The 16,713-nt window shown below is 43.1% G+C and overlaps 1 protein-coding gene across 1 annotated transcript; it reads left to right on the top strand.

The window, feature by feature from the left end:
• The first annotated feature begins 205 nt into the window (after positions 1–205).
• On the top strand, positions 206–1,315 carry LOC147904796 (uncharacterized). Its single transcript, XM_087392408.1, has 3 exons — positions 206–629; positions 724–768; positions 1,005–1,315. The coding sequence occupies exons 1-3, from the start codon at positions 206–208 to the stop codon at positions 1,313–1,315; spliced, it is 780 nt and encodes a 259-aa protein (XP_087248534.1).
• Positions 1,316–16,713: the final 15,398 nt, after the last annotated feature.

Here is a 16,713-nt window from a genome sequence, read left to right as displayed (position 1 = left end):
CAAAAAATGGCAGAGGGAGATTAAGATAGCCAAAGAAAAGTTAAGAGCAAAAGGCCGACATGATAGATTTGAGCTCATGTCAAAGGACAAGGATGGTAAAGCATTGTTTCAGATTTGGTGTGAGGAGTGTGATTGCTCTTATGGTCAAGGGGGTCCTGACACTTTGTATAATTACACACACTCACACATCAACTCAGCATCCCATATGGGGATTATTGGGTTATGTGAGCAAGAGAGCCATAGAAAAGACAGCCTTGGTTCATTGGATGACATTATGGAATTAGGAAAAGAAAAACTAAATGAAGCAATGTTGGAGGTTTCAACCTTTGCAAGTGAGAGTAATGTGGTGTTTCAACTAGTAACAGAGACTATTGGAGATTATAGCACTCTATCAAAAGTCTATATAAGCTGCATGCTAGATAACAAGTGGATACCACTATTTCCAAAGACAGGATCTCTACGACAATGCATGATTGAGCATATGAAATCCAAGCTACATATCACAAAGGCTAGTGGCATTGATTCTAGTAATCAAGTGAAGAGGGCTGGTGGTCGCCCATCCAAGGTGACAATTATAGATAAGAAGCAAAGAGATCTAAGTGGTTTTTTCAAGAAATGTTCTGCTAAAGGTAAAACTCACATGTTCTAGCTGTGTTTTCCATCAGCTTTGTATTTTCCAAGTGAACATTTTTTCTTATGCTCTATTGTAATGTTTTCTTATAGATAATGACACCTTGCAAACTGCCAATGCATCACGAAAGCCATCAGGTATTTCTCATATGCTTCTATTTTCAATCATTATTTCTGATTTTTTATAGAGATGTTAGGTGTAGCTAGTCATATGGCTTTTGGCTCTCTCTCCATTAGGCAAATTTTCAAGCTTCTATTTTCAATCACTATTTCTGTTTTTTTATGGAGATGTTAGGTGTAGCTAGTCATATGGCTTTTGGCTCTCTCTCCATCAAGTCTATTGGGAACTTAACAGATTCCTCCTTTGCTCACAGAGAGTAGCTTGCTTGCAACCTTGTGTTGGGGTTTTTGGCAAGGGTCATATAACTATGATGGGAATGTGGTTGACTTGAAACCCTTTTTGGATGATAGTAAGGGAGGTGGCAAATGGCACAATGAGCTAGCAACTAAGGCAACAATTATGATGGGGACAACAGAGTTCATTGAAATTAATGGCACTTTCCGTCATAAGGATTGCAAGTGGATATGTTTGGAGGGAACATACTTTGATAATTTGCAATGTGGTGCATGTGCTACTATTCCTAAAGAACGAGACTTTCGCATGCGAGTGTATCGACAAATTTGATCTTCAGACACTCATGGATCAAGAGACACAGGAGGTGGTAGACGGTTAGATTATTTGACTCATTTAGAGTTATTGAGAGTAGCAAAAACAAAGTCCACAATGGTTCGGGTATTGAAGAAGGAGATAGCATTCACAAGAACTGAAGTTGTTGCATTGAGCGTGAAGGTTAGAAGTCTTCGGGAGAGCACTATGGAAGCCATGGTGAGGAAAGATGTTAGAAAATTTTGTCAAGATATAATCAATGCTCATGAGCTAGGTCTGTTTGAGGGAAAGAAGGCATTGTGGAACTTCTTTGTTGACATTTCACAAAACATTTCAAGAGTAGGTCAAGGGAAGAGATATTCCAATACAACAAAGGAATTATTTGAGACTTTCAAGATATGGGGAGGGACAAGGTTGCATAATTTCTTATCACTTAACCTTGGAGGTCCACACATGTCCACCACAATGAGGTCCACAAGAAAAGCACTTTTCTTTCGAACTAGTTTACAAGAGGATATATTTCAACATGCAAGAGAATTTTACACTTGTCACATGACGAAGAAAGGTATACCCTTGGGTAGTGTGCCAGTTCTTCTAGCTGAGGATGAAACAGTTGTGAAAAGAATGGTGAGATGGGTGGCATGTGATGATAATTTGGTTGGCTTTTGTGGTAAAAAGCTGGAACACACTTGCATTCCAGACTTTGTCGTGCAAGTTGGTGATGGTCAAGATGGATATCTTAGAGTTATGGATGCTTTTCAACATAATGTGATTGCTCATTATGCAAGGGTATTGATAGTGAATCCTCTTCAAAGCTAGTTCTATTGGTGCAATTGACATGTAATAGGTTTGATTCCATGTTTGTCAGAGAACAGTGGGAGAGCATTTAGCTTTCTTGGAATATTTTTCTAAGGGACGTGGTAGGTCCATTGATAGGACATGCTTCAGATGGGGATAGTAGGTGCAGAAAGTTGATGTTGCAAGATTACTCTTCTTGTCAAGGTCCCAGGTTGTGCATTCCTTGGAAGGGTTGGCCCTTTACAGCACACATCACATTTGATGGGAGTATCAGTGGTTTGCATGATCAAGACTATATCCATAATGGAAAGAAACTTATCAATCCTTTGGATAGTGCATCTAGGAGGTTGGTACTTGGTAGAGAGCTTGTGACTTTGAATCATGTAGCAATTGTATATCAATTATTCAAGGTTGATGAACATGGCTTGCAAGAAGGGGATATTGAGAGGAAGGATAGACAAAATTGGAGAGCTGCACAAAGAAAGTACAAAAGTGTTTGAAGTTATTACAAGAAGGCTATGGTGCTCACCAAGAGCGGACATTGGGCACACATATGTACTTATCAATAGTAGCATCTTACATTGATATTTTCTTATCACCTACCTTAGACTTGTATGGTCGTGTGAAAGCTGCAGGAAAGGTGTCTTTCTTTTTCAGGTATGTAGAAGTTGCTACCATTGCTATTAGTGATATATGAATAAAGGATTTTGAACATATTTCCAAGGTTTATGTGGCTAATACTCATGGTTCTTTCTATATGTAGGATTTGGCGCATGTGGATCACTAAACATGATGCATACTCCCTAAAGCAAAACTTTATCAGTAGAGAAACATTCATTGACATTCAATTGTCATGTCACTTTGTGGTTCTCTTGATAAAGACCTTTAGGGAAAAGCATCCTCACTTGCACGTACCCCTTTCTTGCACGGGATCGGATGCATGTGAGAATTTTTTCAGCAAGGTGGGTGGAATGGTTCGGAATGGAAGATGCTATGATGGCTTTGATTTGCTGAGTAGTACAGGAGCACTTAATAGAATAGCAGAGTTTCAAGCAGGTTCAATTCTTAAATTTCCAGCAGCTCATTCTAAACAAGAAAATATATGGGCTACTTTGGAAAAGGAGAATGACACTCCTTTGGTCAACCTGGGAGACTATGCTTGTGTGAGTAGTGACAACCATATGGTATCTGCATTGAAAGAGGGATTATTAGAAGCAAAGGCCATAAGTGAGACACTTGGTATGCGCGATGAAACTTTTTGCAGTTTTGTTTGAAAGCACATCAATAAATGCAAACAAAAAGACAAGAGGAAAAGGAAAAGCTGGGAATACTAGTAAGGGTGCTGTAAACGGCATGTGGTACCTTGGAAGGGTGGTAAGCATGAGGAGAAAGGTTGGAAATTGTCTAAAAGAGACAAGAGGCCCCTTTGATCTATTGGATAGGCCTTTGAATGTTCAAATTCATTTGTCATGGTATCAACAAGCAAAGGGAACTAGGACCTACACATATGACCTTGTTGACAACCAATGTGTGGATTTGGAATCTATAATAGCCTTGGCCAATCTCAACTATGATCGACAAACAAAGAAATACCATCTTGATGAGAATGACTATAAACTTTTCAATGAATATGTTCAGGGCAGAAAAGGTACATTTTCTATTTTTTAAATTTTTGTAAAGTTTATCCATTTTGAAGTCGTCCCTTCCCTTCCCTCCTTCCTAGTCCATTTGCAGCCCTACTGCTCCAATCTCTGATGTAGATGAAGGTAACATATGTTTTTGTTAATGTGCTTTCAATCCTTCTTATCACATAGGGATCCTAGGTTTGCGGCATGTAACTTGACAGGGAGCTTATGTTTGTTTTGCAGGATAAATTTGTTGGCAAGCTATGTGGCATGATGCAGCATTTATGAGAAGATGCCCATAGATGTGTCAATGCTAAACTTATGGATTATAGACATGGATTGTAGACATGGATTGTTCGGGTGTTACTCTTGTTTAATTTTTAGTTTTTCTAGTAAACATTCAAGATGCATTTTATGTTTTCTACTCTAGCAAATTTTGGTTTAGATTCATGGATTGTTCAGGTGTTACTCTTGTGTAACTTCATATTTGCTGCTATTAAACATCCAAGATGCTTTTCAGCTTTCTCATTCTAGTGTTTGTTTTTTAAGGGAGAAGAAACTTGTTTATGTTAGTGTGTAATCATTCTTATACGCTATATATTGGGTCTACTACAGCTTTCTAGCTTGTCCGCCCCAATAACAGTGAATGTAGTTGCTGTCTACACTATTTTGAGCAGGTTTTGAGACTGTTGCCAATTATGGGAAAGGATTTGGAGCTGTTTACCTCTGTATTTGGCAATACAACATTCAAATTAGTTCATGTTTTGCAAGTACAGGTCTGCATTGGAAGTTAAGTGAGGTTTGTGCATTGTTTAGCCAAGCATTAGCTAGTGGGTTAATGTGATTTTGTTGGTGCAATACCATTCACAACATGTGAATCAGTGGGCAGTTTATGCATACATCTAAGATGGTTCAGAATCAAAATCTGAATCTAAATTCGGGAGACGTGTTTGAAGTTTTGGCTTGGGAGGATAAATTGGATGGAACTAAGTATTCCATGTGGAGTTTTATGGTGAATAATGTGTTAGTTGGTAAGAGTATATGGGGCTATGTTAGAGGTGATGAGGCTTGTCTTCTAGATCTAGTTATTGCTTCTGCTACACCTATGCAGCTAGCTTCGATAAGGCCAGCTACACCTGTTGCTCCCATTAAGGATTAAAGGAGATGGGATTAAGGGATGCCCAGGCTATGCCACTTATAGCCTTGTCCATTAAAAGGATCATCATACCTCATATCTGTTCCTCCAACATACTTGGAGAATATGTATTGGGCAAGGAAGGAGGCTAGGCTTACTTGAAAAGACATCTTGATAGTATTTCAAGAGCTTTACGTATGGAAATACATTGGTGGATATGTATACTCTTTGTAGATGTACAGTCAATACGTATGCAAAATGGTATAATGTTGCCTTGGTTAGCATGTCGATGTAGGTGATTAGCATGTAATGGATGTAATGCCAACAAATGAGTGCTCTTATCATCACTATTAGGCATGAATCAAGAACATCTATTTTGATAGATGTAACTTTAACAAATGCTGTTATCATCATTATTAGGCTTGAATCAAGAATTACCATGCTAACCATGTATGGTAACAAGTGTGCGGAGGGTGTGCGGATGACAGATGGATGTTTGACAAAATATGATAGCCGTCTTACAGTCTTGTTGTTTGACAAAATAGGATAGCCGTTTTGATATAGAAAGTCTTTGACCAATCAGGATTACGTAGAATGGGTTCTGAAGCCAGAGCACTCTTGATTTGTACAAACCCATGATCATAATCCTCATCCCAAGAGGAATCAACTCCATCTTTTAATAGCATAGTCATGGGTCGCGTCAAAGCAGCATATTGATCAATGAAGCGGCGATAGTATCCTGCTAGATTAACAAATGAGCATACCTGACGTTTGGTTGTTGGCGGGGAGAGCTTGAGGATAGCTTCTACCTTCTCGGGGTCAGGCTTGACGCCCTCGGATGAGACAATATGTCCCAGTAACCTCCCTTGAGTGGCTCCAATGGTGCATTTATCAGGGTTGAGGCTACCATTCGCATCATTGACCCTTTGGAAGGCCAACCTATAACCTTCATGATGTGCTCCTTACGTGCCGAGAACATACAGAAATCATCTAAAAACACCTCCAATAAAACCCCCAAATATGGACCAAACACCATCTTCATAAATCTTTGAAAGGTAGCAAGAGCATTGGTGAGGCCGAATGGCATTACTTTGAATGCAAACGTCCCCCAAGGTGTGGCAAATGTGATTTTAAGCACATCCTCCTTACAATTCTAATTTGATAAAACCTGGAGTAACCATCACAGAAAGTATACATCTCATGACCACTTACCTTCTCAAGAATGAGGTCTTGAAAGGGAAGAGGATGATGGTCCCTCTTGGTGGTCACATTGAGTTTCGAATAGTCGATGCAGACTTGCCACTTGTTGTTTTTCTTTGGGGTGACTACCACTGGTGAAACCCATTCAGTATTGTGAACCGGAACAATAAACCCAGCTTCTACAAGTTTCTGCAACTCTGAGCACAAAGCATCGGTCTGTAGGGTCCCTAATCTCCGATACTTCTGAGCCACAGGCTTCGCATCAGGCTTCAGCTCTATCTTGTGCTCTATGGCAGTCACATGGCGAAGGTGGCAGTAGCTAGTTGCAAAGAGGTCAGGGAAATCTTTAAACATTTCTAGGAACTCATCTTTCTCACTTGGCATGAGGTCTAGGGAAAGCATAGATTCAAGGTGTTGAGGACTAGATGTTACCTTTTCTGCAGGTGGCGGGGTCGGAGATACCCCCATCATGTAAACTTCCTCCTCTGAGAACTCCTCCCCCCCGTCTGATTCTTCCATTGATTCAAACACCGAGGATGAGAGAGTATCATTGTCTTGCTCCTCTTCTTCTTCTGGTTCAATGGCACCTGGGTGCACCGGGATCTTCTCCTTAGAAGCACCAAAAGACATGTGTCCTGTCTTCCAATAGCTGACTACATCACTCTTTCTTAACCATGGTCTCCCGAGTATGGCTGGGTAACTCGTGCCTGTATCTTCGATGTCCATTACATAGAAATTGACGGTGGTGGTTAACCCATTGACAGTGATGGGCAAATCCTCAATGACTCCTAGGGTGGCGAGTTGTCGACCATCTTCTACCTTGATTCGAGTGGAGGAACGCCTTGTGCATTGCAAATTCAATTTCTTCATGATACGGGGCACCATGATATTACATGTAGCTCCCCCATCGACACACACACTTTTGACATGGCAATGATCTATGATGACATCTACTATATGTGGGTGCCGATCAATTTCTTTAGAGATAGAAGAGACCTCTCGTACCTTTCCCTTTTTCTTACTCCTCCTTCTTGAGAGCCCTTGCTGCAGCTCACGTCTCACCTTAGGGCTTAATGCTATTAGTTGAGGAAGCGTGATGCTCAAAGACCGACGAGCAAGGTCCTGAACGACCGATTCTCTGTTGGTGGGTCTGCCATCTCAGCATCTGAGGACTCTGAGAAGGATACCTTCGTGGGGCAGCCCAGTCCACGGTTTGGAGAGGGATCCGAGATGGTACTACTTCTCTTCCCGAGGTCAAGGATTTCTACGTCAGAATCCTCGGTGCCTGATTCACTTAGAAGATTCACCCTTGGAATATTGGGACATTCCGTGCGATAATGACCCTTTTGGTGGCACTCGTAGCACACAATATTGGCACGTTCTCTTGGAGGGCAATTGGCTTGATTTCTGATGCCCACCATCTCAAGCCGAAGATCATTCAGGGCCTTGGCTAGGTCATTGACTCCAAGTTCTTTAGCAGGAGGGGCCGGGGGAGTAGGAAGGAGGGGGGCTCGTGGACGAGGCTGGGAAAATCTTCCAGGCGGAGGTTGAGGATATACTCCTTGTTGAGGGTAAGCATCTAAGGGAGGACCATACATTTGAGGTGGAGGCAGTGGATACATCCTTGATGAGGGGTGGGGGTATGCCCCTGAGTTGGACCCCCCAGGTTGTTGCAAGAATTGAGGGGGTTGCGGAGGGACAATCGTCTTCTTTGAAGTGGGGTCAGATTGAACTTTATCAAACTTTTGAGCAATCTCATGTGCTAGCACCATAGTTTCTGGATTCTCCCATTTAAGCTTGAGGTGGAATTCGTCACTTACTCCTGCTACAAGGTAGCCTAGCACATGCTAAGTCATTCCAACTCGAAATCTAACATTGTCCTCCTGCGTGGCAATTAAACGGTTCAGGAGCACAGCCGCTCGATCCACATATTGACGTGCCGTCTCACCTTCTGACTGCTTCAAGTTTGCCACCTACAGGTATACATTCTCTAGCTCTTCTTTGCCGAAATACTCAATCATCGTTGCTGTCAACCTTGGCCAGCTTTGGCGAATGTCTTCGGTCTGCTTCTCATACCACACTTGAGCCAAACCCTCTAGAAATGTGGGAAGAACCAACAACCATCTATCTTCAGTAAGAAAGTTGAGAGAAACACAACGGCGCTTGAAGGCCACAAGATACTCATTTGGATTTTCTTCAACCCGTCCACAGAACACGAGAATGTCAGCCATGCTTGGAAAATGAAAAAGAGAGAGACGAAATGAGGCTTATCTATTAGCAAACAATGGAAAGAGATAGCTTGAACTGAAAATCATGTGAAGATACATCCACAAAGCACACATAGGCAGGGTAGGGTGTGATTGGTGTATTGTGAAATACTACACGGGAAGAATCTTCAGCATAGAATAGCTCATAGACAATCTTAAAAGGACCAACCCTCATGATATCGCATCCATCTTTACAAGCGAGGGTTAGAGACACGGCGCTGCACTGAGGTTGTTCATCAAGGCAAACAAGAATGCCATGACAAATGTTTATAGTTGGAGAGCTTGCGCATCACCTTCAGCTTCTTCTAGTTCTTGTAATCTCCATGCTATTTCTTCAAGGGGTGTGCGGTCTAGCATCCTTCTTTTGAGCAATGTCCTTGAGGACCTTTCTGATGATCTTCCGAAGTCGGTAAACTCGTATCAAATATGCCCAATACTTAGTTTCATGATGACCACAACCTTTGCATTCCTTATAAATGATCACCCTCATTCGTGGCTTCCGGCTTTGTTGGGGTGGTGCTTTCGCTCGTTTCATGCGTGATTGAAGTACAAGCTTCACGTGCCAAGAAATCAACAACTAGATTTTAAGCTCGAGGGATATGCTGAATTTTTACCTCTTCAAATTGTTGGCAAAGTTTCAATGCTTGTTGATGTTGTGGAACCAAGCCTTCGCTCCGCCACACCTTCCACCTTCCACTAACTTGTTCACACACGAGTTGAGAATCTCCTTGCACCTCAAGTTGCTTGATGCAATGTTCTTGCGCCTTTTGTAGCCCAAAAATGAGTGCCGAGTACTCAGCTTGGTTGCAAGTACTTGCTGGTACATACTTGCTATAACAATACACCTCACCCCCTGGTGAAGTGAGCTTCACACCCACATCAGCAGCCTTGGTCGAAGGTTTGTATGCGTCATCAAATTGGAGGAGCCAAGATGTCATCACACCAAGACTAAAATCCAGACATCCCAAGTTTCTCGGTAGTCCAAGATAGGTAGAAGGAGAGAGTGGGGAGAATTCAATACTTGAGCAAGACATTCAGCACCAAATAAACTTACAATCCTTTGTTGATAGTTTATCTTTAGACAAAAAAGAATTACAACTTGAAGCTCAAAATGAGATAAAAAAGGTTGATTAGGTACAAAGGGATTCCTTAGTCGAAACATTACCAACCATAGCCGAGCCCTAGAAACCTTTGTAATGAGATCAAGAAGAAATCATTCAAGACGAGCTTATCCACATGAATTAATAAGCAGATGTGCCAAATCTCCCCCCAAGCTTGGGGAGCATCCCACCCTTCAAAGAATGTCACCCTTTTAATTACCTCCGATGCAACAAGTAGCTCGATCACCGCACAATGAGTAGAATTGAAATCAAAGTCCTCCCAGTGTATCACTAGTTCTTTACCTTGAATCATCCATGGTGTATCATCCCACCCGTCGTCTCCTTGAATCATACATTGTACAATCAGTTGTTGAAGATCGACATGAAGATCAAGAAAGAGATCTTGCCAATTGGTAGCTGTAATGAGCGGAGGACCAAGCACCAAATCCTTAAACTCGTCGAGAAGTGACATAAATATCCACCCTCCTCGTGTGACGTGCGTCCAAGGAGTGAGCTTAAAAAAGTTTAGAATCTACAATCTAGTATCAGATATGAATAGAGCACATGAAATGAAGTTCTTTTGCTTTTCACAACACGAGGAAACTCCCTACGATTAGAGAGTTACAGTTCATGAGATTTCACCATATAAGCAATATCATTACACTTTCATCACTTCCTATTTCTTGACCCATTGGTAAGTCTTCCTTTTGTGAATAGGGAGGTCTTGGGTTCAATTCCCACTCCTTAATAAAAAGAAAGGAGAGGAGAGGAGAGGAGAAGAGAAGAGAAAGAGAAGGAGAAGAAGATAGAAGGGGGGTGCGAGGTCTATTCCAAATGCACAGAAGCAGTTCTGCATGGCGCCGCACAGAGGATGCACATTTGCAGACGCGATCGACTAGAAGACGCGTGGCGCCACACAAAAGATGCGCAGGAACCGCAGGCGGAAGGTGCAAAAATTGAGAAGTTCCGCAGTCGCAGAGATGGAGAACTACGAGCAGATGACACGTAGATTGGAGGCACAAAAGCAGAGTAACGAATTTTATGCCACTAGCCGTGGAGATTTCGATCCCAGCAGCCACACCATTTCTATTAACTAGAAAAGAAATCAATGCGTGAGGCTAGACGCTAGGCATGGCGACGCTCGAGGGCCATGGAGGAAAAGGGAACGTGAGGGAAGAAGCGTTAACATAGGTGGGAAAAAGGGATTAGGAGAGGTGGAAATGAAGAGGGGGACTATGGCACAAGGGGGAAGAAAGAGGGGGAAGAGGAGCATGTACATGATGGGAGGTGGAATGTAGAGATGGAGACATCAAGGGAAGAGAGTCATGCTTTATTAGAAAGGAAGGATGGGCAAGGCAAATCAAAGTACTAGCTAGGTGGCTTTACAAGAATGAGCGTTTTCCATCAAGGAATAGCCCCCTCCTTTCATAGCCAAGAGAGGGGGTCTCTCTCAATAAATGCATCCTCTCACATGCATGGTGTGTGTGGAAGAGTCTCCCATGTGGGCTAGGCAGTTATGCACTCTCAATTGTGTGCGACAACCCTTTTCCTCATTTTTTCACATAAATCAACCCCCATATCCCAAGTCTAAGATACTCCCTTAGTCTCTTCCCAATTTTATAATATGTTCAAACATCTAGGAGGACAAGTGGAGGGTTGCCACAAGGAATCTTGTCACCTCATCCTAGTTTCCCATTATTTAACTTGCATTCTTGGACTTTCTACACCCCCCCCACATGGGCCTATCCTACATGGAGGGAATAATCCAATATAATATCCATCTCCACCTATTTTATATTACTTCTCCCATAGTCCTTGGGCCATATCTCACTAAATGCAGGCGTGGGACCACCTAGGTGGAGGGGTGGTACATGGAGGACCCATGCCACCTTATCATTTTATATTATTACTACCATGGATTATGTACAACACACCTTATGGGTCCTCTTATGTGGAAGGGTGGCACATGGTCATGCCTTACCACCTCAACCCTGGGCCTTATGCACACCATATTTTATTATACTATTGCCACACATACAAGCACACACACATATTTATGCCTTTTACTTTGGTCAAATTTATCCATAACACACACACACACACACTTCTCTCTCTCTCTCTCTCTCTCTCTCTCTCTCTCTCTCTCTCTCTCTCTCTCTCCGTATCTCAGAAAGGCCTCTATCTTTCGTCCCCTATCTTTCTCTTTTTTGTCTTGTAATAAGGGTTTTTGTGCCATGAATGTAGGTCTTGCAAACGCTAACTTTGTACCGTGTCCTCAATCCATATCCTAGCAAGAATGGCATCACCCGTATTCAAGTGAGATGACATTGTCATCTTGTATGATGACAAATATGATCTTGTGGCTCAGGCACGCATCCGTCAGACACATGAGTCGAATGGCATTCGATCCGACGACGTTGGTGTCATCATTTCATGCATGTATGATAAGGCCCCACTGAAAGGAATCAACAAGGATGGGGTTGAAGTAGACCTCACAGAGAACGCGTTACTCGTGGTGCCCGTTTAACAAGTGGTGAGCTCTTCTATCATGTCCTTCTTCCTTTGTATCAACTTAGAGTGGGCTTTGTTGGATTTTCATGAACTCATTTTACCAATTTCTGTGAATAGAGACTTGATGATATAGCCGAGCCCGATGATGAGGACATGCCTCCAATGGTGGGTGCAACTTCTGCAAGAGGAAGACTCTGTGGTCCCACGAGTGCTACTTCAACGCAAGGGGGAGGTAGAAAAAGGACAATTCAGCTCGATCCCTCAGACATGCAGACTCTTATCGATGCATCATCGATGGGAGGCCTATCCTTGGAACTCCGTGGAGCCTTGGCGACATCTGCTGGGGCTACTGCCGACGCTTCTCAACGGGATTCCAAAGGAAAGAGGAAACTTGTGATGCGAGAGAGTTCAATCGAAGAAGAGGAGGAGGAAAATGAGGATAGTTCCTCCAACGATCGTAGCGAAAGTGTGAGCACACCCTCTTCTCGGGGGCGACGTGGCAAAGGCAGAGGTCAACGTGCACCAAAGCGATTGGCCAGAGAGGAGTCCGAGGATGATGACGAGGAGGGTGTCCTTGGAGAGACGAAATTGAGTTCCTCCTGCGACAAGACAATCGTACAGGAGTGCATCGAGGACTAGCTACAATCATTCACTATGAGTAGTTTGGTCTTTTGAAGGTCTATAATCTCAAGGCACGAAGTGAGAACGAATGTTTGGGCTAAATAAAAAAATTTCCTTTGTAGGTGGAAAAAAATATCCCTCTGCCCTCGATCCCCTTATGTCGATTTCTCCCAATGCCCACTATCCGCACCCAAGAGATGTAGGAAACATTCTTCTCAAGTGGGTACTTGCCGGGTTTGGGTATCTTCATCGTGTCCACCGCCACACCAAATATGCAAAAGAGAGACGTGGACGAGGATGGAGTGGAATGCGCACTAGCTCCAGAAGCACGAAGAATTTGAGGAAGAAATTAGGAACACAGATTGGGCATTCTTGTCGAATTCCTTATTTTATATTTGGGATGGGAACCATCGCCACACAGGGTGGATGACCGAGATAAGAACATGTAAGTATTGTAGTCTATTGATTTGGGTGATTCAACATTAGTAGCCACGTTTCATTTGTTTTCAACTCATGATTTGTTTTTTCTTTTGAGTGCCAACCTTTCTTAATGATGAGCGCCAGCATATACGCGTCCAATGCCATTTAGTGGAGCTGCCCTCGAAAGATGAAGGTGAGTTGTTGTCTGTGTTATCAAGGACAAACAGGTGTGTTCCATGATTCCTGATAAACACACTGTGTCTTTAGATGCCTCGCCCTTGTTGAAGATTGTATAATATGTTGCTTTTGACTCCAAGCTAGCAAAGAAGGAAATTGTTACCACCACTTTTCTGAACCTCATTTGCGAGGCTAGAGTGTTGGGTGTTGTATTAGATGTGGCAATCCACCGAAGATTGTCAACTGAGCAGAAACATTGGCTGGACGCCCACAGGAAGAAGGCAGCTATGAAAGTACATTGGTAAAAAAACCCTCTTCCAATCATCGCACAGGTGATGTGGAAGGTAAGGATCAATAATGGGACACTTTTCCCTTTTCTTCTCTAGTTTTCATAATATGTTTGATGACAAGGCAACGAATGCATGTGCAGGACACGTATGACAAACACTTGCATCCAATCATGCACAGCCACAGTTAGGACTTTCGAAAGAATTGGAGCGGAGTGTACTACAGTGTGAACGACAAGCTCTTGAAGTGTACGCGTCGACTCCTGAATTTGGCTGACCCTGCACTCAAGGCAAGATGATACAAGTAAGTAAATTGTGGGGATTAACTTGTGGAATGACAATGATTAGATAACAATCTTATGTATGAAGTGATTGTTTATTGAAACCACTTTCGATTTGCAGGACTGTCACCACTCTAAACTGGGGGATGAAGCCCTCCGGGGGCGATCAACGAGGAGAGGCTATATAGCCTCGCAACATCGGGGTTGACAGAGGACAAAAAAGTAAGGTCTATGGAAGCTCTGGCACACAAAGACAAGCAGATGCGTGTCATGATGGGCATTCATGAGCGTATGATTCAACACACCCTAAACCCACGATGAATAGGATGCTTTGCTTTTGAATCATGTTGTCATTGCTCAATTGATGAACACTTGCTTTGGGCGCTTTTCTACATATGGAAGTGTGGTTTTCAGGACTTAGCTGAGACGGGAGACGCTGTGGTCCAAAATCCATGAAGATGGACTCCACATTTTACAGCGCTGGAGAAATTTCTACTACTCAATTGAGTGCGACGAGAATAAGTTCTTCAAACACACGCAGGAAACCAAGTGCAAACACAAGGAGCGCCACTTCATGCACATCCACAAAAATTTCAAGCCCGATACTGTCTTAACAGCCCAAGAAGGCGCAAAGCTCGCAAGCTGGAGGCATGTGTATCGGTATGCTTTCATAACACACGTTTTTTTGTGAGATGTATTTGTGTTTTATAGTGGAGAGACTAACCTAGCGGGCTCGTCCTTTTGAATGTGCCAGTTTCATGTTTGCAGAAGTGGTGAACCGGGCTGTGAGCCATTTGCCAGGCGAGTGCGAGGATTGGGCCATGATACATGATTCGGATGCATCAATGTATGAGGAGTTCCAGTTGGATCAAAAGTGGCCGAAGAAAGTGTACAAGAAGTGCCCGCTATTCTTGGATTACCCTAAAGGGGAGCACCCGCGAGAGGAGAAAGAAACGTACACAACGTATAACAAACTAAGGGGACCCAAAGAACCACAGAAGCTTGCAATGACGATATGTACAAACTTAAGTGTCCCCCAAAATATTTCTCTTCCAAGTTATTTTATGTACTTACAAAGGACTCTACACTACAGGAAAGTGAAGCAAGCAAGGCAGGGGCGCATGCATCTACTAGAGCGGGCAAGAAAGCGACTGAAAGAACAAGGGGGCCAAAAAAAAGATCGAGAGGCCAGAAAAACCCTGTTAGACTTGGACACAGTCCCGCACCTAAAGGTACGAGACAAGATTGTGATAAAAATTGAGTTGGATTAAGAGTCACATGGACGTTGTTTTTTATTTTTTTAGAGGGCCTCAAATAGTTGGCAATGTATTAGCTTCTACAGAAATGGAGCCATTGGCTGTATAAGTTGGAAGCACCCGAACAAGAGCTACAAGGGGAAAATCTCAATGTGGAGATCAAGGTGAGGAGGAGCTTCATGTGGCAGAATTTCTAGATGCAGCAAGGCAACGCTTGATAAATTACCGACTCAAAGTAGTCAAGTGGGACCACTACCAGTTGGCCCTCAATCCACCAGTGCAGGTGGGGATACAACTAGCATGTTTCTTTGTTTTTTAATTATTGTCCTAAACAGCATTCTAAAATATAATTTTCATTAGCTGCTGCAGCCACAGTTGATGTGGCCACAACTACAAACATACAAGCGTCAAGTGGATGCAAAGAGAACGAGGAGGACCTGCCAAGAGAGCACAAACAATCCACTTGTAAGTAGGGTCTAGAAGCAACAAGATCCATGCAAATCAATAATCCATTGTTGAGGCACTTGTAACTGTGAGTTTCTTGAACACAGCTAGGGGCGAGGAGGTCCGAGAGAGGCATCTTGATGTTGCATGTGAGATGTCTACGCGCATGGAGACATCCACCAAGCACATTCCACCAAAATGGCGGGTTATTATATGCAATCCGTTCCAAGCAGGAAGTTTGCTACGGAACGAGCTGAATTACGAGAACTTCAACTGGTTATTGGAGTCTCTGGAGGAGCTGAACCACGGGAAGTGTTTAGAGGTAGATGGTCAGAGCACAAATAGCTCATAAAAAATCATGGTGGTTCGCCTCCCTGATGCATCACCAATATTTGGACTAGGGGATGTCGTTCAGTGGTGGAACGGTTTTGGACAGAATGCTTGCAACGCATTCGATCTTGCAAATCGAGTGCTTGCAGACAATGGTGTCCTTATATTCGTAGGGACAATGAAAGGATTGAAGGTCCTTCTCGTAAGGACCAGGGAGGATAGACGTCGGCATGAAGAAACAGGACGCCAAAAGTGGATATTTTTTTGCTCGCAGGTGGTGCACTCAGAAACCACAATATGTGTGCAAGGAAAGAGAGAGGTACGTGTTGTAATCATGAAAGGCTTTTTCAAGACATGATCACGTGATGCATTTGTTACACATATTCTAATTTATTCATGTATGTTTATACGTAGATCCATGTGATGCATGTAATGGTGTATGTGTGCCAAGGTAAGGAGAATAGGGCCACCCTGTTGGATGACTTCGTGGAGGATGATATCAGCACCGTGGAATGGGTGCGCGATGCGAATGATGTCCCCGTGCGAGGTACTGCTTAGCAATTGTGTAAAAGCTTTAGCAAAGTTCGAAACACAAGCTGGGCTTGCATTAACTTTTAGTGTTATGGTAGGTGGCATGCAACGCAGACGATTGTTTTGGATGAGGTTGTTGCAAGCCTTCTCAAAACATGGAGACACGCTCCTCGATTGCAATGCAAGGTGTGGAGATTTGGCAAAACCCACAGTGCAAGAGGGACGGAGAGTCTTGTGCCTCACCACAGAGGGAAGGAAAGCAAGATTTCTAAGAGCAGAGTATGGATTCGAGTTTGGCCTCTGCATGAATGTTTGTTGAAATTCAACTACGTACAATTTGGTTTTTCCTTTATGCAATGTTGCACTTTTGTAATCTCATCAAGCTTGTGGCTATGAACAGTTGCCCCCAGCTTCAAGGAAGCTGGTGATTGTT

The sequence above is a fragment of the Dipteris shenzhenensis genome, chromosome 2 (genome assembly GCF_047967505.1).
Source record: "Dipteris shenzhenensis isolate YYH24624 ecotype China chromosome 2, Dip_SZ_1.0, whole genome shotgun sequence".
In the NCBI taxonomy this organism is placed as follows: Eukaryota; Viridiplantae; Streptophyta; class Polypodiopsida; order Gleicheniales; family Dipteridaceae; genus Dipteris; species Dipteris shenzhenensis.
The sequence above is the reverse complement of the archived record's forward strand: the minus strand, read 5'-3'. Positions and strand labels throughout refer to the sequence as shown.